The 23,780-nt window shown below is 43.8% G+C and overlaps 1 protein-coding gene across 5 annotated transcripts in view; it reads right to left on the reverse strand.

Annotated features, from left to right (window-relative positions):
- Positions 1-23,780, reverse strand: part of CUL2 (cullin 2) — an 89,418-nt gene that overhangs the window by 37,749 nt on the left and 27,889 nt on the right. For 4 of the 5 annotated variants that reach the window (XM_014578525.3, XM_006133006.4, XM_075922690.1 and 1 more), the window contains 5 exons: positions 17,431-17,536; positions 16,663-16,745; positions 3,209-3,305; positions 3,002-3,112; positions 1,530-1,692 (listed from right to left, as the gene is read on the reverse strand). In XM_014578525.3, coding sequence (XP_014434011.1) covers positions 1,530-1,692; positions 3,002-3,112; positions 3,209-3,305; positions 16,663-16,745; positions 17,431-17,536 — 560 coding nt within the window. Of the gene's footprint in view, positions 1-1,529; positions 1,693-3,001; positions 3,113-3,208; positions 3,306-10,477; positions 10,565-16,662; positions 16,746-17,430; positions 17,537-23,780 lie in introns of all 5 variants that reach the window. The other variant, XM_075922692.1, reaches the window with a different exon arrangement.

The raw sequence follows: 23,780 nt of genomic DNA on the forward strand, positions 1-23,780 counted from the left end.
ACATTTTTAGCCCATCTTTACAGAATAAGAAGCCTAAATTACCACCACCATCACGTGTCATGAGATCTGACTAGAAGTAGACACCCAACAGGGAGAAATGTGTAGAAGCCACTCAAAGGAAGAAATAAACTGAAGAGTATACAGTAAGAGGCAGGGTTATCAGTAGGCTGCTATGGAAAAAAAAAAAAAAAAAAAAAAGAAACTGTTTGGATTTTCTCCATGCCTTGGAAGGGGCTTAGCTACTTTGAGACACTTAGTCTTTCCAGTAGCTATCTCTTTAGCAAGGTCAGGTCTGTGTAGAAAACACACATTGATCAGGAAAGTTTGAGGTCAGGGCATTTCCACAGCCATATGTTTATTTAAAATAACAAAACAAAACAAAACCACACACACCCAGATGTACAAAAAACAGACGTACCAACACTTTGGAAAAGTAGGATTATTCAAGACTTGTTCTTCCTCCCTTCCAAAGAAAGCTGGAATCATGAGAAACAGAACAAATATAGCTGTGGAGATGGACCAAGTGAATTGATACTACAATACACCTATGTATTGACAAATTCCAAGGCCAGAAGAGAATCATTGTAATATCTAGTTTTAAAGGCTATATAACACATGCCACAGAACTTCCTCAAAAGAATTCCCGGAGAACATTTTTCTAAGTAATATCCTATTCTCATTCAAAATTTGTCATCGATGAAGACTCCATCATGACCTCAGTAAATTGTTCTAATGGTAAACTATTCTCACCATTAAAAATGCACATCTTATTTCCGGCCTGAATTGATCTGGGTTCAACTTCTAGCCACTGGATTGTTATAATTTAAGAGCTCGCTATTAAATAGTTATTTCCCCAAGTAGCAACAAATCAACCCTTTGACTTCTCTTTTGTAAGATAAAAATCAACTGAACACCTTGAGCTTAGCATTAGAATAGACATTTTTAGTCTTGCAGCTCTTTTCTGAGTCCTCACCAATTTATAAATACCCTTCTTGAACTGCAAGCAACAGAACCAAGCCACGTCAGTGCCACTTATAAAGGTAAAATAATACCTCTACTCCTACCTGATATTCCCATTTGCACATCCCAGGATCTATTTTGCTATAATCAAAACAAAATCAGCCCTGTCTTGGATCACCTGGTTTATTTATTATAGAATCACAAAATATTGGTAGAGGAAGTGTACAGTACAACACAGTAGAAAGAATCCACTAGTGATAGCCAAAACACTGTGAAAACCTGACTTGCCAACTATTGCCTGATGAGGTGGTGGGATAGGAAGACAGACCATCTATTACAAGGACTGTTAGGAAACACATAAAAGGAAGTAATGTAAGAACTAAAACTTAAAAGTTATGCTATATTAAGCAGACTGGATAGGTAAAAAAGGGAAGAAGAATATCAGAATTTGTCCAGGACACAGAGGACTAGTTCAATGTCTACGCAGAGGGAAGAGTTCTTCTATCTGTTGAAATCATCAATTGCAACATAAAGCACCTACAGAATATTTAATATTTTGTGAGACTTACCACTTCTTTTCTCCTGTCTGATGATATTATGACATTCTGCATGCAGAAACTGCAAGTGATCTGCTACCATTCGCTGCTGGCATTCATGAATTACTTTGCCATATGAACTCGGGTGCAAGTATTTCCGACATCGCATTTCTTCATCTTTTAATCTACCTAAAACCTATAGGCAAAATTTCAAGCAATAGAACAGATAAATACTACCTAACAGGTTAGGAGAGGAAAGGCAAATTGTGTATCCATTTGAGAAATAAAATACGAAGTAGGAAAACTTGGATTTGAACATGATACTGAGACATTAGTTCAATGAAAACTCAGAAAGAGTGATATCTACTAAATCAATAACTTTATTTCCTGCATTAATTCCTTTTTGCATTGGTGACTCCCCAACTACTACCAGGCCCCAACTTCATTAGAGTTTGAGAGATCTAATGCTGCCGACCTCTCCTGGTTCTCATCCCATCCCTTTTCTTGCTCTTGTAGCATATTCTGAAGAGAATCCTTCTCATCCCCTCTCCAAATCTATTCTCTTCCTCTCTCATATCTGAGAGATTTCATACACAAAACACATTCAACTATCTCAGACTCTGTGACATTTCCTCGTTGATGTCTAGCCATCAGCTGAAGGTTAACATGTCTACATAAAGCTAGTAATGTGCTATTCTCCTCCCTCCCAGTCATCTCCTCTCTCATTCTCTCTGGACCTTCCTGCCTGTGATCGAGGCCCGTAACCTAGCTAATATTACGCTCCTGAAAATTAATACACTAAGATAACTGCTGAACTGAAGTTATTTTTAAAATCTAGGATTACACCTCACACATTTATCAGTTAATCAGAGTTTAATGTCTATAAAGTTGTTTGAAACTAAAAAGCAATATTAAAGGGTATAGGTAGTAATATTTACTTAGATTAACCATAACAAAAAAATTCATAGCCACCGCAGTTTCAACAAGAATGCATTAACATGTATATAGCAAAACGGGTAATAAAAAAAACCATCACAGCAGGGGTAGAAGTCAATTAAAAAAGGAAAACAATTATTAGCATTCTGCAGTGCAGACAGGTGTTACATAAATGACTCATTTTTTGTCTTATCAGTCAGTTTATAGCCTTTAAATACAATTAATATTATAAGCTGTTTAACAGGCTGCCCAAGAATCTCATCTCCCAACCTTATGAAATTTATGTTCACGCTATAAAAGGATATCATATATGTGTTCTCACTGAGAATGTGATAAAAGTGTAGAAACCAGTACATCAGATACATTTAAAATAAAAACCACTTATTTTTCATTTTGGGTGCATGTACCACCAGAAACGAAATCAGTATAAAAATCACTCTTCTAAAGTAATTAATTTTAAATACTTCCTATTGTATTAAAAGTAATTAACTTGCTCTGTATTCTGCCTCTCCATAATGTGACTTGCAACTATTGCATATCTATTGTATATATAAAATGGGGCTTCTTACCTTTTCCATATACTGTGAGCAGTTTGACTCTTGCAATAAGTTTGAAGCTTCTTGTTTATAATATTCCCCTGTTTCGTTCAGGAAAGGACACTCAAAAATTTCCTGATAAAACTAAATCAAGAAAGTCTAATCAAGGACAAATAATACAAGGTATTAAATTATGAATATTCACAATTAAAAATACCCCAAGCAATCATGCATTTTTACCTTTAGGGGGAATTTTTTCTTATACTGTTCAACATGAACAAAGGAGTTAATAACCCCATGGATTACTTTCTGGTTTGGGTCTTCTCCACATCGATCACTGAAATAGGCAAAAACAAATGCGTGTTCCTAAGAAACAGTATAACTAATAAGGACAACATGAGACATGGACCCTCTTGACATAATGCGTAAGTTACTGCCAGCCTCCATAGAATAATTATTAAGTACTGGATGCATTAACAATAATACAAAAAATACAGCAACATGCTACTCAAGTCTATCAACTCCAGCTTATTAAGAAATAGGTAAGTAAAATCCATTTATTCTTGTCTCAAATTTTGTCCCATCACTTGCACACTGAGCAAATGATCTCCCAATGATATCCTGCACAATCTATTCATCTCCATACTGGTCATTCTTTGCTAAAATAACTCAGCACCACTCCTTCCATGATAAAGTGTTTCCAGATTCTTATCTCTATATCAGATGTGACCCATGAATGTAAGCTTGCACTTGCTGATTTCCAAGAGCAGTGTCATCTTCTTTCCAATAATATTTCAATATATGCATGTGTCTTTCCCATCCCGGAGACAAGTATTTTCACTAGCACAATACCTCAAAGGCTTCAGATTTCTTCTTGTCAAATAGCATTTGTGCCTCAGGATTCTATTCATAAATAGTGATGGAGAATGCTTAAGCTTTTCACCCATTGAACCTTTGAACACTACAAGATGCCATGTTTTTTCCACAGTTTTGTAAGGAAAACCATGGCTGGCCAAGCCATCACTGGTGATTTCTGAATTTTTTTGGTGTAGATATCTTTGTTAGATACATCTGTTTACTTGGGATCCAGACCTATCTGCTGTCTGGACCTGAATTGTCATGTCCATTTGCATCCTGTTATTGTTTCAAGATAATTTAGTTTTGACCACATTCAGGAATAACCCATATTCCTCACTAACAGTTTTTATAGGTGTCTATGTTCATTGCATTGATCGTTGCAGTAAAAAGCATCATACCAGCATTCCTGAAGTTAGTTAAGAAGTGTCCATCAAGAGGAACCCCAACTCCTTCCACTTTATCAAAACCTTGGAGGGCTTCTCACATAATCAATTCTTTGTATAAGCTGAAAAGATTTGGGGACCAAATCTGAGCTCCCCCCACCCGCATCTCACATCCTGCCCAATGAAAAAAAATGTAACCACTTACAGGTCGCCCGCTGCTGTTTACATCCTGCTCTGTTAATGACATTAGATACTAATAAGTTCAACAAGATGCTTTGGAATCCCCATGTTTGTCTGTATCTTCAGAGACCATCATATCAGATGACAAACACACACTTTGGAGAAATCAATGAAACACAATATCTATGTTTTTCAATATGACATGGCATCCTCAATTTGATCATATGCCTCGTCCCTCTCTGAAACCAGCTGGTTGTGGTGACAGCGCTGCTTCTATCATTAACTTCATGCAATCCAGAATCATGTACATCAGAGCACTTGAATGCACATCATAGCAGGGAAATATACAATAGTTATTGCACTCTGTATTATCCCCTTTCTTTGGTCAGGGCAGAAAGATTCCCTCCATTCAGCTGTCTGTCCAATTTCTCGTCATTAATACACTGTTGCAAATTTTCCACAAGATCAATATAGTGGTCACCAATCACTTTCAGCAATTCTATTGGTAGGTTATTTGGGGGTTTTCACAAGCTTCATTTTCATAATGGCACACAGCCCTTCCTCTCACAGGACTGGTATCTCTGTCTCTGTATTCTCTTTTCTGTCATCCTATATTTCAAGTGGCTCTGAGAAGACTGGAACAGTAATCCATCCACCTGTGTTTCATCTCATCACCTTCAGTCAGAACTCTGACATTCTATTACACCCTTTGTTGCAGTGAAAATATTTTAGTAGGAACTCTGACTACTGTGAATATATCTTTTATATTCTTGCTCTCTAGAATTCTCAAGTTCCTTTCATTTTGCTCTGATATATTTGCTCTTATCAAGTCTGCCTTTGAATTGGTCTGCTCAATTTCTTGTGTTCTCTTCTGCACTCTTCAATCTCCAAGCTGCTTTCTCTAATACTATGCCTCTCCCCTTGTTCTCCTCTCCCCCCAAATCTTCCTCCTCCTCTCAATGATGCAGTCTGATGCTGGCTTTTCAAAATATTTGCTTTAGTAGATTTCAGCATAATAGTGAAGAACAAAACTGCTACAAAAATTGTGATGTTTCATCTAATCAATACTTTGATCCTTCATAACTTACAGCCATCATTAGCTCCTCTCTGAGTCAACAATGGTCATTTTTGTCAAACGTTCACTCAGACAGCACATTGTTTTAATCCCCGTATCATCTCTACTTGATGGCTCTTCATGTACAAATGCTCTCCAAACCAGAGAATGTCCACAGAGAATGGATCAAGTATTTGTCCCTTTTATGTGAAGAGTAGCAACAGCACAAGTTTTCTTCTGGTCCTTTAGAGGAGCGTCTCAACTTTTTTTTTTTTAAAAGTACCCTTCCCTTTAAAAAAATATGTACCCCCGGTACCTACAGTTTTCAGACACACAAGTTTTTTCTACCATTACAATGTATTTGTTTAAACAACTTAATTGTAGCTGGGCAGGCGATGAAATTTTTGGGTGTAAAAAGTATAAAAATAATAAAGCTCTGTACAACTTGAAACAAAAATTCAGTTGTGTTGATGTATCTTCCCCTCTCCCCCCCCCCCCGACTTCTCTCAAGTACCCCTAAGGGTACTTGTAACACTGGTTGAGAAACTCACTAATATACTTGCTCTAAAACAGAGAAGCAAGAGGCTGCTATCAAAAAGATCAGATGGTTCAACAGCAAAAATAGTCCAGAGGAGCAAAAGGCTAAACATGTATAGAGACCACGATAAAAAGTATTCATAACTTTGAGCAATCCTAAACCTATCTAAAATTGGAAATAGTCCCTGTGAAACAGGCAAGATGCTGGATGCCAGAACGACCTGGCAATGGCTTATTTCTGCTGGAAATAAGGTGGATTAAAACCTCGCAGGTCCTGTCTAGAGGAGGAAGAGATTTTGTCAGAAGAGAAACTATGTTGTCAAGGACCAAACACTAAATCACACCAAATGACGCTTCAGCATCTGTTTTGAAATATCTGGTGGATCTACTATACTAGTGGTGGAGGAACCTTTCTTGGGTTGGGTCACTGACCCACAGAAAAGTCAGTCAGGGGCTGCACACAAATGAGTAAAGAAACAAACAAACAAACAAACAAACAAACTAACAAACCACCACAAACAATCTCATCCCTCACCAGCGTGGGCTCTTCAATGCTGGGGGGCCCTAACGCCACAGGGGCTGTATCCAGGCAAGCCAGGGGCTGCATCCAGCCCCCAGGCCTTAGGTTCCCCACCTCTGCACTATACACTGAAACCACTGCCTCTTTAAGCACCATGTGAGTAATTCTAAGATTTGAAGTTTTCTGATATCTCTTTGCACCTAAGGAGCAAGCTGCCCTTGGATCCAGAGAAATTTTTCAGTCACTCTGATGACAGCTCCTATGGAGGATCCAAAGAGAATGATTCAAAACTGTCTCCTAAATGATGAATTCACATAGAAAGGGCATCAATAAAAAAAGTGACCTTTGCCAAGACAAAAAAGCAGCAGATGTGCCTGTTATAGACATATCACATCTACAGTCTTGCCTTCTTGCTGGTGTTAATCATGTTTTGGAGCAACCAGTACCAACAGCTTTATATGTACCTACAATAACGAAACTCATAAACCAAGACACCTAGAACAGACAAGGGAAACAAACATAGTCCAGACAAAATAGACACATATATATGAAGTAGAAGAAAAAAAGTCTTTTAAAGGGCTCTTAGATTTAGTGACAGAACGTGGCCCATTGAAGCAGCACAGGCCTGGTATGCACTACCAACTTTCGTTAGTATAATAACATGGGTTTGCAGTGTCATTTTTAATACATTTTTATATTGGCAATAACCTTTATTTAGAAACCCATATATCATCTAAAAACTGTTTTTGAGAGTATGATCTGTCTCTTTTAGAAAATTGGTATAAGTTGCAAAAGCGAAAGCCTAGTTTTCCTGATAGAAGCTATGTCTATGTAGGTTTGCTGGTATAGTTATATTGGCAAACATTTTCTGGTTTACTCTAGAGATATTAAAAAAATGTGTACTTGTATGAATGTGTCATCGCTGAAAATTTTAGCAGTTACATGTTTAAATTGGGGGGGAGGGTACAGAGGCAGCAGGGCAAGGACAGGGGGAAGAAAGGGGAGGCACATACTTCTGCAAGAGCCAGTATGTATAGGGAGCCCGCTTCCCCTGTGTACTGGCTCCTACCTGCCTCCCCCACCCCCCATGCTGCTGCCTCTGTGGGAAGTACTGGGGTAGGAGAAGGGAGCAGGTAGCTCCGCAGCAGCTGGCACACACAGGGAGCAGACTTAAAAGCTGGCTCTTCACAGGCACCGGCTCCTGCCTCCCATTCCCCAGCCTCTGATACTGAGGCAACAAGGGGGGAGGGGTTGATGCATGTTAGGGATGTAAGGGTATGTCTATACTTGCACCCTACTTCGAACTAGGGATGCAAATTTTACAAAATGAGTAATGTTAGTTCGAACCAAGGGGTTTGGTTTGAACTAACGTGCTCCGGCGTACACTTTCACTTTCGAAACAGCTATTGATCAGAGTCAAGCGCTGGTGAGATCATGCTAATGAAGCGTGGGATATTTAAATCCCCGCTTCACTGACTATTTCGAATGCCTACATTTGCATCCCTAGTTCAAACTAGGGTGCAAGTGTAGACATACCTTAACTGACTCGATTACCTGATAAGCCTAGGCTTATCGGGTAGTCAAGTCACTACTCAGCTAGTCGCTTCTCCCCGCACTTGCTGCCGGCGTTAGGGAAAGCGGTCTTAAAAGTTGGTTCCCCCCAGCACCATCTCTGTGCAGTGGGGAGGGCAGCAGAGGAGGCAGAGGCATAGTGGAGGATCGGGCGTGAGCTGGGACTCAGCTGTCCAATCCCACACCTGGTCCCAGACACTGCAGCTCTGTGGGTTCTCTCCTTATCAACTAATTGAGTAGTCGATGGAAATTCCATTGCATTGAATCAGCTAATGGAGTAGTCAATTTAACATCCTTAATGTACGTGCAGGCAGTCCCTGACTTACGCGGATCCGACTTATGTCTCTGTCTTATGTCTGGAGACCAGCAGACCAGGGAGACGGGGAGCAAAGCCTCGGAGGACGCCGGCAGCGGGACAGCAGACCAGGGAGACGGGGAGCGAAGCCGCAGAGCACGCAGGCAGCAGGACAGCCGGACAGCCGCAGCGCGTCTGGGCTGTCCCGCTGCTCCTGTGCTCCGCGGCTTTGCTCCGGACGCCGGTGGTACAGCAGCTGGGGTGCTGCCAGTTGGTCTGCCCTGCCCCAGGCGTCCTGATTCAGCCACTGCTAGTCAGTTTCAGCAGCGGCTGAATCAGGACGCCTGGGGCAGAGCAGCTTGGGTGCTGCTGGGTTGGTACAGTAGCGCCGAGGAGCGGTGCTACTGGAGCAACCCAGCAGCACCCAAGCTGCTCTGCCCCAGGCGTCCCCAAGTCAGCCGCTGCTGAAACTGACCAGCGCTGACTACAGGAAGCCCGAGGCAGAGTTGCTCTGCCCTGGGCTTCCTGGAATCAGCTGCTGATCAGTTTCAGCAGCAGCTGACTTGGGGACACCTGGGGTTCTTAAGTTGAATCTGTATGTAAGAACTGGTGTCCAGATTCAGCCTGTTGAAACTGATCAGCGGCTGATTCCAGGAAGCCCGGGGCAGAGCAACTCTGCCTCGGGCTTCCTGTAGTCAGCCGCTGGTCAGTTTCAGTAGCGGCTCAATCTGGATGCCAGTTCCGACTTACATACAGATTCAACTTAAGAACAAACCTACAGTCCCTATCTTGTACGTAACCCGGGGACTGCCTGTAATCATTAGGATTGACTGGTGATCCAGGTTTATCGCTTAATTATGTAAACTAGTACATGCTAATATACCTAGTTCATTCACTCTTCCACAACAGGTATGCTATTATGTGAGTATTTCAAATCATGACTAAAGGACTGCATTACAAAGGTAGTACAATTTGGCTCACAAAAACTAAGAATGCAATACTCCCAGAGGCAAATGAACACTATTTGGTTCTTCTCATATTTCAAGCCATGTCAGGGTTTTAAAAATGGTTCTTCAGAAGTGACAATGCCCACCAAGGTACTTTACAATAGGAAGTTTCTAATAGGTCAGATGAGCACATAAATTTATTTCTGAGCAGGATAATCTTTCTATAGATTATTCTCTTAAAAATGTATTTATACACCCTTATGGTAAACTTAATTACTATGCATTTATCTGGTACATCAGATGATCTGTCAATCAAATCCTACAAATACCACAAAGACTACCACACTTAGGCCTTTTTAAGAACTAAATGATAGTGATGAACTGACACAACTGTGTATTGTATACTACATAACTGACAAACATGCACCTCTATGGCTCAGGATATAACAGTAAAAACACTGACTATCCTTGTGAAAACACTACCTATATCCTTGTGAGGAAAGCTCATGTTTACATGAAATGGCCTTGAAAATAAAGAATTAACATGACACTATACTTAAGTAACCAGAAGAAATGTTCATTTCCAATTACTACTTAAGATTCAAAGTTCTATTAATAAATGTGACTAAAAAGCTGTTTAAAAAAATAGATTCAGGTTACTTTACCCATAGTACCTTATTTTTAAGTATGTATCCCAATTCATATCTATTTGTTTATTAATCATTTGTGTGCACTAATGCCAATATTCAACATTGCAAAAGCAAACAAATATTGAAGAGTAACTTATACTGAAAATGTTGTCAACAAATTCATCTATATGGTTATATATTTGTTTGTAATGATTATGAAAAGATACCATCAGGAAGAACTCAATTTGATTTTTGAACAAGCTGTGCCTTAATAAAACCTTTAAGGCTTGTTAACCTATTTGATACAGAAGTCATTGACAGAGTATGGAAGACTAAAATAGCAATTTTTACATTTATTTTTCTGAATGCTACTGAATTCAGCTATCAGTCATGTCATAGCTAGTAAAAGAGAGTTAGGTATACATGTTTAATAGAAAAGTCTTTTGTAACCAGCAGTTTCTAGTAATGACTAGCACTTCAGTCCTTTCCAGATTATTTCTGCATTTAGGTATTTCATACTTGAATTTTCCTCACAATTCATGATCTTGTCTGCCTCCTGCTGTATTCAAACACAAATGCAAAAGTTGACATTCAGCTTGCCTTGTAGAAGTATAGCTTGGGCTGGAGGGGGGGAACAAAGTGTGTTATATTTAGGATTATTTTTTAAGTCTCCTAGCCAGCTATATTTTGCTGTCTTACTTTAAAACTAATACGCATTTACAGGCTTATTTTTAACACAGAATAACTGTGACGTGTACTAAGTTAAAAACATAACTATAAATGTGGTTTAGATTTTAGTCAGAGGCCTTTATTAAGAAATTCAATTGTTCAGTATATTTTGCTCTAAAAAAAACCTTCACACAATGTATGATTATTTTTCTATAACATACTGACAATCTAGCAATAAAAACTATTTCTAGTACATCAACAGTTTCAGGTGGAATAAAAGAGAAACAAGGTGGGGGATGTAAACTCTTTTGTTACTGATATCTGTCGGTGACTGAGAAGCTTTCAAGTTATGAAGAACTCTTCCTCAGGTCCAGGAAAGTACTTCGCATCACAACTGGAGAAGCCTCTGTCCGAGGAGCTCGGACCTCCCTGCAGACAAGGGTGGCTGCCACAGAGCATCCTCTGTCTGCAGCGAGCCCAGGCCCACTGCAGCCAGAGGTTGTTCTATGGCAGCCTCCCCTGACCCCCACCTTTGCACTGTTATTTCTGATAGATCTAGAGAAGTGATTATTCCCCTTTATTCAGCTCTGGTGAGGCCACACCTGGAGTATTGTGTCCAGTTCTGGGCCCTCCACTATAGAAAGGATATGGACGCATTGGAGACAGTCCAACTGAGAGTGACCAAAATGATTAAGGGGCTGGAGCGCATGACCTACGAGGAGAGGTTGAGGGACTTGGGTTTGTTTAGTTTGCAGAAGAGAAGAGGGGAGATTTAATAGCAGCCTTCAACTTCCTGATGGGAGGTTCCAAAGAGGATGGAGAGAGGCTGTTCACAGTAGTGACGGATGGCAGAACAAGGAACAACAGTTTCAAGTTACAGTGGGAGAGGTCTAGGTTGGACATTAGGTAAAACTATTTCACTAGGAGAGTGGTGAAGTACTGGAATGGGTTATCCAAGGAGGTGGTAGAAACTCCATCCCTAGAGTTTGAGTCTCGGCTTGACAAAAGCCCTGGCTGGGTTGATTAGTTGCGATTGGTCCTGCCTTTGGCAGGAGGCTGGACCTGAAGACCTCCTGAGGTCTCCTCCAGCTCTATGATTCTAAATACCTAGCTCAACATGTGGTCTAACTCTTCCAGAGCACTGTATGTCCCAATAACTATTGTGCAGACAAAAACAGAAAGGCAATCAAGATAGTCTTGCATGAACTCATATAGAAAAACAGTAAGAGAAAAACATATCACTCGTCGATAAACACTCGTCACAAAATGATCTGTCTATATCTGACCTAACAGTCCTCATCTTCAAAGGAAACCTACACAACACTTTCAAAAGACAAGCCTGGGAGCTGAAATGCATAACTTTGCTAGATGCTATCAACCATGGCTTTGATGAAGACACTTGACTTATGGCAACAAATCTGCAACTCACAAAATCCCTTTTTTTGTTTTATGACTCCTGGGTGTTAACAGGTCACTTACTTTGAAAGGTCCCTTAGCGTATGTGCTCACTTCTTATGCTGAATTAGCTGATCAAACTTATATTTAACTGTGACATTAAATCTCCGAGTCCCTGAGGAAGAACTCTTCGTAGCCCAAAAGCTTGTCTCTCACCAACGGAGATTGGTCCAATTGAAGATTATCCCTCACCCACCTTGTGCCTCTAATATTCTCAGGCTACAACCTTGTTTATTACTATTTACTAATTTTATATTGTGTTATGCATTAAAAAGTTCCCATCATAAGAGGTATAATTCCCCTTCTATTTACTGTTATGATTTAAAAAAAAAAAAAAAAAAAAAAAAAAAACATTTCTCAGTGCACATAAGTAACCACATGAAGCAAAATTCACTTTTATGTTCAGGTTTGCATATACAATACTCGTCATGATAAGTGTGCATCTAACTTAGTTTTTTTTAATATTGTCCCATGTTCCAGCCACTTTATGTAATATTTATTACTTAAGTTATCGCTGTGTGCGAAATAAGAGTTAATTTTTTTCTTCCTACAGAGATAATATGCAATCCCTGCACTGCTAAACTTGATTCTAAAAGAACAGCTACTATGGTTGCCACTAAAATCTTTACAATTACTGTTTGCCATAATATTAATTGCTTGCAACATGGCTTGTACTAATTATAGATGATACATTATAGTAGTATTTGTGCTTAGTTCAAAAAAGTCAAAATTGTAAAGGATCTGACAACAATGACTGTACTGTTCAGTACTAGAAAAATAATTCTTTGTAACCATTATCAGCTCTCTCTTGTTAGCGCATTTCATCATGTATAGCTTGTAAGCTGCTTTAGAAAGGAAACTCATGGTCTTTATTTTACAGACAGGGAAACTATGGAACAGATGTGAAATGACTTGGAGCAAGGCATTTCTCCATCTACCCAGCACTGCCTGTGACAGAACAGAAAAAAGAAATCGGGTCTAGGCATGTGACAATAATGCCGCTTGGAGACCTAGAGGCACAGTACTTTCTGTTTTTTTAAATCAAGTAATCAATCCTATTCTCTTATAGGCTCTTATCAAAAGCCTACTGAAATCAATGAGAATCTTTCCACTGACAACAGTCTTTGGATTAGGCCTATAATTAGCTAATTCACCACTGTGAAGCATATGTGATCATTTTTATAACTACTGAAAGTGATGCTTCAAGATTGACAATAAACAGCCCTTTCTAATAAGTGTGTCAGCATCCTCTTCCAAGGAAATAGCCTGTTTTCATTGATCAGGCCCCTCTATCTCAGTAGCATCATTCACATTCAGGTCAGCTAATAAATAATCAAGATGAGAATCCATGCTGTTCAGACTTATTGTAACTACACAGAAACTTCTATACTACTAAATGATACAGGTTGCACCTCCCTAAACCAGGACTTTCTGGTCTGGCAACATCCATGCTTGGAAGACCAGTAGCTGAAAGCCCTGTGCAAGGCAAGGCTGGTGGTAGCGGGGCCAGGAATAAGCAGCTCGGCAACCCAGCTGGGGCTAAGGCAGTCCATGCATGCTGACCTGGCATTGGGGCTGTGCTGAGACAACCTGATGGGGGCTGCATGCTGGTCTGGCAGTGGGGAAAGCAGTGTCAGCCTGGCCACGGCAGCCCCGCAGGGGAAGCTCGTTTGCGGATGCGGTAACCCAGCTGGGGCCACAGCAGGTCAGCAGTTATGGTAGCAGGTTGGCTGCCGAGCCAGCTGAAGCAGCAGTTATGGTAGTAGGGGCAGGGAAGCTGTGTAGTCCAGCCAGGAGCAGGGACAGGAAGCAGGTTGAGGGGAAGAGGACCTTCCCAGAGGATTGCTCAGGTCCCAAGGGTGCCAGACCAGGGAGGTCCAACCTGTATACCTTTATGACTCTTGTTCAGAGTAATAAGTGTTAAGATATTATCATTATTATGTAACATCCAATTTATCATTGAATCAATGTTCATGTTGGCTCTAGAAGAAGTGGCCTTCAGTAGTGCTAAACATTATTAAATATCTTACAGGGTTTGGAATAACATTTTAGAAAGCTATATTATCTGTCAACAGCAGATTTTCATAAAATCCAGTTGAAAGGAGCAAGGTGAAATACAGGTTGAACCTCTAAAATCCAGTACTCTCTGGCCAGGCAACATCTGTGGTCTATCAGGCTGGGCTGGCAGTGGGGAGCTCAGCCCCAGCAGGGCCGTGCATGGGAGAGCACAGTCCTGGCTAGGGCCAGTAGCAAGGAGCACAGCCTGAGCCAGGAGAGAAGGTAGCAGGGTCGGTGGCCAGTGGTGCAGCCTCGGCTGGGGCTGGCACTGTGAGAAGCATAGCCTCAGTCAGGGCTGGTGTGGTCCAGAAGTGCAGTCTAGTGGCAGGGACCTCAGCCTCAACTAGGGATGTTAAGTATCAGTTAATTGAATAGTTGAGTAACCTCACAAATTTTTATCCATTGGTGGACTATGCTATAGTCCCTGGGGGCAGAGCCGGCAGCCAGTGTGCTCCCGGACTCACTCCCGAGGAGTCCCCTGCCACCTTGTGCTGCTGCCTGCGCTACCCTTGCTGCCTGTTGTCCTGTGGTGTGTGGTGTCCTGTGTGATGAAGAGGCAGCAATATGGGGTGGCAGCAGCCCCTGTCTAGGGGGGTTCTGAGCTCCCAGATAGGCATGAGCTGGGACTGAGCCGGACTGTCTGCTCACCTGGCTCCTAATACACTTGAAATGCAGAGCTGCTTCAGGGGTTGGCCCTGGATCCATTGCAAAGCAGGACTGAGCTGGGCTGCTTACCAGCCTGCTAAAAAATTTACTGGCAGGGGGGGAGGAGGAGGACAATATGTGTAGTCTATAGCATTAACCTATAAGCTTTTGCTTCTTGGTTAACTGACTTCACTATTACATCCCTAGCCCCAGCTGGGGCTCGAGTCAGCTGGGCACGCAGCCCAGACCAGCATCATGGTGAGGGTGCAGTGGGGACAACCGCAATCCAGGACTGGCATGGTGGGGGACACAGCCCCAGAGAGGCTTGGAACCATGTGGGACTGGAGACAGCGGTAGGCAGCAGGGAATGCAGCCCCACTGGCAGCAGAGCCTACAGCTACAGGTAGGAAGCCTTGACCTCCCCTCGTCTGCCAAACCCCGTTGTTCGGGACAATTCAGGTCCCGAGGGTTCTTGACAAGGGAGGTTCAACCTCTACTAATACTTACTGGTACACTATTAAGCCAGTTCAAAGTGTTTCATGTGACTATATTCAACCAGTGCAGAAATACTAACCTTCACAAGATTCTTCCTGATATGCAGTAGGTAAACATCTCCATTACACAGATGAATAATGTGAGCCACAAACAATATATAGCTCTAGGTTTCTCTTCAACTAAGCATTAGAAGAGGAGAAATCAGAGTTCCAGTCTCAAGTATTAGATACTAAAGAACAGTCCGTCTGAACTATAGTTAGGCTGGCCAGGATTTGATTTGAACAGTTAGTTCTCAGTAAACATTGTACCACCTGACAGTGAAATTGATTAAAAAAAAAACACACACACAACCCAGTAGTTATATTTGCAAGCACAACCTCCTGCAAACTTTGGACCTACAAGAAATCAGCTCCACAGACAACTTCCCACAACCCCACTGTCATAGTCCCACTCACTCACACAACAGCTAGGCGTGTGGGGACCATCCCTAGAAAGAAGGCATTCAGTAAGAGGGCGGCTTCCCTCAGTTGCATCTGCTCTGCCCTGCCAAAGTGGCAGCTTTCTGTGCACCTTGCAGCTGCAAAGATCCAGTGTCACCAGTACTGGACATAGCAGACCCCTGCAGCTCCAGTGTGAAACTGGAAATTTATTTAAATAGAAAAAAAAAAAATTAAAAAGAGAAATCAATAGAGTAAACTTCCGATAATCCAGCACCTTTAGGAGCCAGGGGATGCCTGATTATCAGATATGCCGGACTATCGGAAGGGGGGGGGGCTATGAAGGGTCTGGGGTGGGAGGGATGGGGAGGTGGCACTGCAGGACCAACCTGGCAGCACCCCAGCTGCTCTGCCCCGGGAATCCCCAAGTCAGACGCTGCTGAAACTGACCAGTGGCTGACTCTGGGAATCCGGGGCAGAGCAGCTCCAATTGTCTGGCTGCCTGGAGCACTTGCTGGTTCCAGGTGGTGCTGGACTAGCAGGAGTGCCGGACCACTGGATGCCAGACAACTGGAGTTTTACTGTATTCACAATTGAATTACCAAATAACATCATCAAATTCTTCCAGGCCTCATTATAGACATTTACATTTTCCACCTCATTCTTTTTGTGCAAAAGTAAATTGCAACAAAAGTGTTTATGTTTTCAACAGCTAAAGCTTTTGATACATTAATGAGGTAATATCAGCATGTTCGAAAGATGAGGCTTGTACTAAAATAAGGAGCAGCTTAGCTGAACTACAATGAATTCACGAGCCTCTGTAAGTAAACCATTACAAAAACACACACACACACACACACACACACACACACACACACACACACACCCCCCCACCCCCCCCACAATAACTTTAGACCAGGTTAAAGACACTGTAGCTAATAAAAACAGGAAAGCACTCACTTTTTGATTTCTCGCAGGAGCATTCGAATGAGGATGGTTTGCAGTGGCTCAATCATTAATTTCCTCCACATATCTAATGCTAGCTATCAAAATACAAATACCACAGAAAAGTTATCCCATAATAAATAAGTTCTTTAAAAATCCACAAACTGAAGCAAGATCTAAGAAGGTATTAACAGCACTCCCATTATTTTTTCCATTCCTAATTCCTTCCTTTGACAAATCCCAGGTCTACTTTATCAACGATATTTTACCCAGAGCCATACCTATTTGGATTTCTCCCAGCCACAGGTTCTGCTCATTTTATTTTGCTTTTCAGGTAAGTAACTGACAAGTCCTCTATAAAACTTTTTAACCTGATTTTCCAAGGTGCCAAATACTTGGAATACTACCACTGAAAGTCAAGCTATAGATTTTTAAAATTAAAAAGGTGTATAATCATGGTTTAAAAACACAACTGAAATATACAAGGTGTTATGTACCGTTTATGTTCACTCCTTATAATTACTTTCAGAGGCACTTATCAATGCCTGTCAATGGGGGAGAGAAGAGGCCCTGTGACACAAAGGGAGCAGTAGCTGACATTGCCACAGTAGTCCCAGGCCTCTTTGAATGGTCACCGGAGCGGTGCTCCGTGTGGCCCTAAAGGTTGGAACAGATGGAAGGCAGGCACACCATAGTCCAGGCATCACTGAAGGCTAGTGCTCTGGCCCTGCCCCCACACCTTGCCCTGGAGCCCATGGTGGCTGTCAGCTGTGCTGTATTTACCTCTCCTATTTCCATCAGTGGTTCACTTATATCCACACCTCCATAGCCATACTGAAGATCAGCTTCAGTTAATTTGTTCTTCTTAATAAACTGCGTGTTGAGGTACCTGTGGAAACACAAGCATTTCAATCAAGCTCTAGGGCACAAAACATGCAAGAGGCCAAATACTCCAACACATTTGTAACCACACAAATGAGAGTGTAGATGTCTTTGAAAATGACAGTATTTCATAGATAAGACCACTTCTATTAAAACAAAGGCTGCAGGGCCTCCCTTGAGTTAATTCATTTGAACTACAGCATATGTTTACTTTAAAATTACAAGTGACAGAAAATTGGCACAACCGTTGGATGACTGTTCCAATGTCACAGAATCAAAGTTTAAGGCCAGCAGCGATCACCACATCATCTAATCTGTAGAGTCCTGTGTGGACATAAAAAAAGTGCATCTGCCTCCAATCCACATCTGCCAGGCTCAACCCTTCATCCGATTCACTAGCTGGGTTTTACCTTCATCTGCATCTGCACCCAGGCTGTGTCTAGACTGGCAAGTTTTTCCACAAAATCATCTGCTTTTGCGGAAAAATTTGCCAGCTGTTTACACCGGCCGCTTGAATTTCCGGAAAAGCACTGACGATCTCATGTAAGATCGTCAGTGCTTTTCCAGAAATACTATGCTGCTCCCATTCGGGCAAAAGTCTTTTTCCGAAAGACTTTTGCGCAAAAGGGCAAGTGTAGACAGCACAGTAGTGTTTTCCGCAAAAAAAAGCCCCGATCGCCATTTTCTAGCTGTGCCTAGATTGGCCATTAAAAGCATTTTCGGAAAATCATGCCAGTGCAGACGTAGCCCCACAGAGGGGCGGGAGTTTTGCAGGAAAGCAGAGGCTGGGGGCAAAGGGACAACATGGAGGCAAGGTCTTAAGAAGCGGTGGGAGGAAGGGAATGGATGTTGCATTGTTTGGTGCTGTTGCTGGGCGCTCATGAATGACAGCACCAAGCAGCAGTACCTTCTGTCATATCACAGCAGCGTGGAAGGGTACAGTGTTGGGGTCCTGTCCGCTTCAATGCCCATAGCAGGCGTAGGCCCTGCTGTTTAGGAATGCAGTCAGAACTGCTGAGCTGGGCCATGAGGTAGGGACTTTGGTGCTGCCCGAAGGGCCTGAGCTACTGGATGGGATGTGGTGCAAAGAGCAGGTGGCGGACAGCCCCTGCCACTCAGGCTCAAACATGCATTACCCCCAGGGCTACCCCAGCAAGCCAGGAGCCCTCACTGTTGACACCAAATTACCTGCCCTGCAGGAGGCGGTCAGGAGTATTCCAGCACCCCAGGTGCTCACAGAGACTGGGAGAGCTAGGGGCAGGTAGCCCAGCCTGTGCCCAGGGTGCTGTCCCCTATCTGTCCCAGAATTCCAGCCCCACTTCCCCCATAGATCCAGCACTGCAAAGCTGGGTCTTCTCTACTTGGAGCAGGGCAGTTGACCTCCCCCATGCATGCTCTCAGCTGCAGTAGCTGGTAGTGCCAGAACAGCAGTGAGGGGTGAGCAGCATATCTCCCTGAGCCAGGTCAGTGCTGGCACTGGGCTCCTCGTGCAGAGGGATGTTCAGAATGAGTGAGGTGAACCTCTTGTGCTCTTCCACCAGGAGCAGGGGGTCTGCCTGGCCCCCCGCACTGCCTCCTCTCAGCCCAGCAGCACGGTGGGGTGGCAAGGAGCTCTGTGGAGGTACTTGCATCTGCTTCACTATCGGCAAAAAATGGTCTGTGGATATATAGTGGATACGCAGGACTTCACTAATCTGAACTTCTGTATATTACAGGCCATCAATAACATCCAGCCCCTGCATACTAAATCCAACAACCAAAGTTAGAGAAAATGTTATAACTCTCAGGAGACTAAACTATTATGCACCACAAGCAGAGTACAGGAGGGATCAAGAGGCACCATATCTGGGAATTCATTAAGAGAGAAACCCAGATTATCCCAGTAAGTGACTTGCACTTCATGCTGCAGAGGAAGGTCAATGTATTTAAAATGTATTATAAGCCAAGTGGGCAGGAAGCCTGACTCAGGTTCAGCTTGCGCCAGGTCCGGGAGCTCAGCCCCCCGCCCTGGACAGGGCAACAGGCAGCTGATCCGCAAGGGGAGCTAGTTTTTAAACTTGCTCCCTTTGTGGGCCAACTCCCACCTGGCACCTCACACTGCTGCCTCTGATACAGACACAGCGGGGTGAAGTGACAGGGGCTTCTTCGAGTGGGGCTGGAGAACACTGGCTGCCGGCCCTACGCCTGGGGACTATAGAATAGCTGAGTAACCAATAAAAATTCATGAAGTTAATCAACTATTCAATTAACCAATATTTAACATCCCTACCTTCGATGGACAGTTAGAAATGTTTTTTATTGCCAATTTATGTCGTATCTTACTTCTGAATTTGTTCATGGCCAGTTTATTCCCATTGTTCTTGTGCCAACATTTTCCTTTATCTTAAATAACTCTTTAGATAAAATCCAGAAGCGATTCAGAAGTTGTGGGATAGCCTTTTATTTTATTTGTGTAAGATGGAGAAAATACTACCGAGCTAATTCATGAAATGTAATTTTTTTTGTTTACTTCACAGGAATGCAGTACTATTGTCACAAGCAACCAGTGAACTTCATGTTCCTCAAAGTGCAAGGTATGTAAAAAAAAGTGGTTTTTAATATCCACTTTGCAGTTAAGGTCTTAACATTGCTATAGAGGAGGAAAGGGCAAGTAGCATGCTTGACAAGAGCCTTGAGCAGATAAATGATCTCTTCTGCAATAATCCCTCATGTTGAGAGTGAACATGTAATTCAAAATAGGTATACTAATACTGTAGGTGTTGAAACTTGCCTCTAATTTACATTCTAGACAATTATAAAATGCTGTATGACATTTGCTTTTAGATTTCTTGCATGCCATTTCAACTCCAAGTGGGTATCTCCAGCATCTAAGCAGAGCAGCCAGATCAGAGCAAGATTTCCTGTCCAGGGATTCTCCAAGCTCCTGGTGGCAATGGTAGCTTTAACACTACAAACAAAATCCACCCATGAGACACAGGCCTCCGCCCCACTCCTTGCAGCAGCCCCCTGCCCTAGCTTATCTAGAGTGAAAGATCCCCACTACTGGGGCTCAGGCTCTGCCTGGTGGTGGTGGTGGGGAGGGGAGAATAGAGAGGCAGCCCTGCACACGGCCGTTGCCCTTCTTTCTATCTCCCGGCCAGGGGAATAGCAGCACACAGGAGCTCTGTCCATGTGGTGTGTTGCAAGCTCTCTCCTCATCACTCTCACTGGACAAGAACTGTGGTCAATAGGAGGGGTGAGGAGAGATGCCTGCAAATGCAAGGCAGTGCAGAGCCACATGTGCCCACCCAGGATACAGGTGACACAGGAGTCCAAATCCTCTGCCCTCTCTTTCCCAGACAACCATACCACCATCCTGACCCTACTCCTACACCCTACCTCCCACCTAGACCCCTCACCCCATCCCTGGCAGCCCCCTCCCAAACAATGCACCTCTCATTTTGGTACCACAGCACAGCCTGAACAGCCTCCACAAAATTTACTAGCCCCAGGCCCCCAGAATAGTTACTCCAGCCCAAGGGCCAGGTGTGATGGCGCATTGGGGTTTTCCTGTCTCCTGCACCCCCATAATGGCATGGACAGACTCCACCAGACTAGAGGTAGTCTATTGCTTCTCCAGGATACAGCACAGCATCAATGTAATCTGGTTACAGGGCAGGCCTTGAGATGGAGGAGACTGGGCCCCTAAATTCCAGCCCCTTTCTCTAGGCTGTCTCCTCCATGCTCCCAGACAGAAACTAACATACACACTTCCAGCCCTGCCCCCAGCCAGGGGCGGCATTCCACCTTCCTTTGTTTCTCTCCCTGGGGGGGTAGCAGGTCGGACAGGTTGAGACACCCTTGCCTAGTGACTCATCCCCTGTCCTGCTACAGATAGCAACCAGTGGGGGTCACCCACAGCCCCAGCATAGCAACCAGCAAGGTACCCCCACTATATCACACCAGGTGTGAGTCTCTATGCCAGTCTCACTGATGGAGCCGGAACTTGATGGGAAGTGTCTTTTTCCTTGAAGGCCACTGCTAAGAGGAGTGGGGGGGGGGGGGGTGGATTTTTCTCAACTGAAGGACAAATCAGAGACTGTGGGTCTTCTTTTTGGTTCTCACTTGTGTTTAGACCCCCCCCCCCCACTGATTTTTCTGTGTATTAGTGCCCACCCAACCCAATATAGCTTCCCTACCTCCATCTAGTCTGACCTATTAAACAACAAGGCTACAGAATTTTACAAAGTACGTACCAGGGTATTCTTTGTAGGAAAGGTCCACTCTTAGACTCATAGAATACTAGGACTGGAAGGGACCTCGAGAGGTCATCGAGTCCAGTCCCCTGCCCTCCTTGCAGGACCAAATACTGTCTAGACCAGTGGTCCCCAACCATTTGGGGTTGCCGGGCGCCAGGGGGCGTGGCCGTTCGCCTGCTGGGCGCCCCCCCCCCCATAGCCGCATTCTGGGGCCAGCGCTCTCTCCCCCCCCCCCGCCTTCCCCAAGCGCCGCGCGCCCGGGGCCGGCGCTCTCTCCCCCCCCCCGCCTTCCCCAAGCGCCGCGCGCCCGGGGCCGGCGCTCTCTCCCCCCCCCGCCTTCCCCAAGCGCCGCGCGCCCGGGGCCGGCGCTCTCTCCACTCCCCCTCCTCCCCCAAGCGCCGCGCGCCCGGGGCCGGCGCTCTCTCCACTCCCCCTCCTCCCCCAAACGCTGCGCGCCCGGGGACGACGCTAGCGCTTTCTCCCCCCCTCCCCGCCCCCCATGCGCAGCGGGGCATGAATCCGTGGCGCCCCCGGGGCCGGCGATCTCCGTGCGCCACGCGCCGGCTCTGGCACCATGCATGCGCCACGTGCCCGGGGCCAGGCCAGCCCTGAGCACTTGGCGGGCGCAAAGAAATGCCCCCGCGGGCGCCATGGCGCCCGCGGGCACCATGTTGGGGACCACGGGTCTAGACCATCCCTGATAGACATTTATCTAACCTACTCCTAAATATCTCCACAGATGGAGATTCCACAACCTCCCTGGGCAATTTATTCCAGTGTTGACCACCCTGACAGTTAGGAACTTTTTCCTAATGTCCAACCTAAACTGCTATCATGTCCCCCCTCAATCTGCTCTTTTCTAAACTAAAACCCAATTCCTTCAGCCTTCCCTCATAGGTCATGTTCTCTAGACCTTTAATCATTCTTGTTGCTCTTCTCTGGACCCTCTCCAATTTCTCCACATCTTTCTTGAAATGCGGTGCCCAGAACTGGACACAATACTCCAATTGAGGTCTAACCAGCGCAGAGTAGAGCAGAAGAATGACTTCTCATGTCTTGCTCACAACACACCTGTTAATACATTCCAGAATCGTGTTTGCTTTCCCTGCAACAGAATCACACTGTGGCTCATATTTTACTTGTAGTCCACTATAACCCCTAGATTCCTTTCTGCCATACTCCTTCCCAGACCATCGCTTCCCATTCTGTATGTGTGAAACTGATTGTTCCTTCGTAGAGTGGAGCACTTTGCATTTGTCTTGATTAAACTTCACCCTATTTATCTCAAACCATTTCTCCAATTTGTCCAGGTCATTTTGAATTATGACCCTATCCTCCAGATTAGTCGCAATCTCTCCCAGCTTGGTATCATCTGCAAACTTAATAAGCGTACTTTCTATACCAATATCTAAATTGTTGAAGAAGATATTGAACAGAGCCGGTCCCAGAACAGACCCCTGCAGAACCCCACTTGTTATGCCTTTCCAGCAGGATTGTGAATCATTAATAACTACTCTGAGTATGGTTATCCAGCCACTTATGCACCCATCTTGTAGTAGCCCCATCTAAGTTGTATTTACCTAGTTTACTGATAAAAATATCATGCAAGACCGTATCAAACACCTTACTGAAGTCTAGGTATACCTAGAAATGTAGCAGTGTTAGTCTTGTATTTTGCTTCAGCTACAGCAGACTATGTAGCACTTACAAGACTAACAAGATGGTTTATTACGTGATGAGCTTTCGTGGGCCAGACCCACTTCCTCAGATCAAATAGTGGAAGAAAATAGTCGCAACCATATATACCAAAGGATACAATTTAAAAAAAAGAACACATATGAAAAGGACAAATCAAATTTCAGAACAGAAGAGGGATGCGGGGGACAGGGGAAGATAAATGTTTGTGAGCTAATGATATTAGAGATGATAATTGGGGAAGCTATCTTTGTAATGGGTAAGATAATTAGAGTCTTCGTTAAGACCCCCGCGCAGTGTCGAATTTTAGCATCAACA

This window comes from Pelodiscus sinensis, chromosome 2 (assembly GCF_049634645.1).
Source record: "Pelodiscus sinensis isolate JC-2024 chromosome 2, ASM4963464v1, whole genome shotgun sequence".
Classification (NCBI taxonomy): Eukaryota; Metazoa; Chordata; order Testudines; family Trionychidae; genus Pelodiscus; species Pelodiscus sinensis.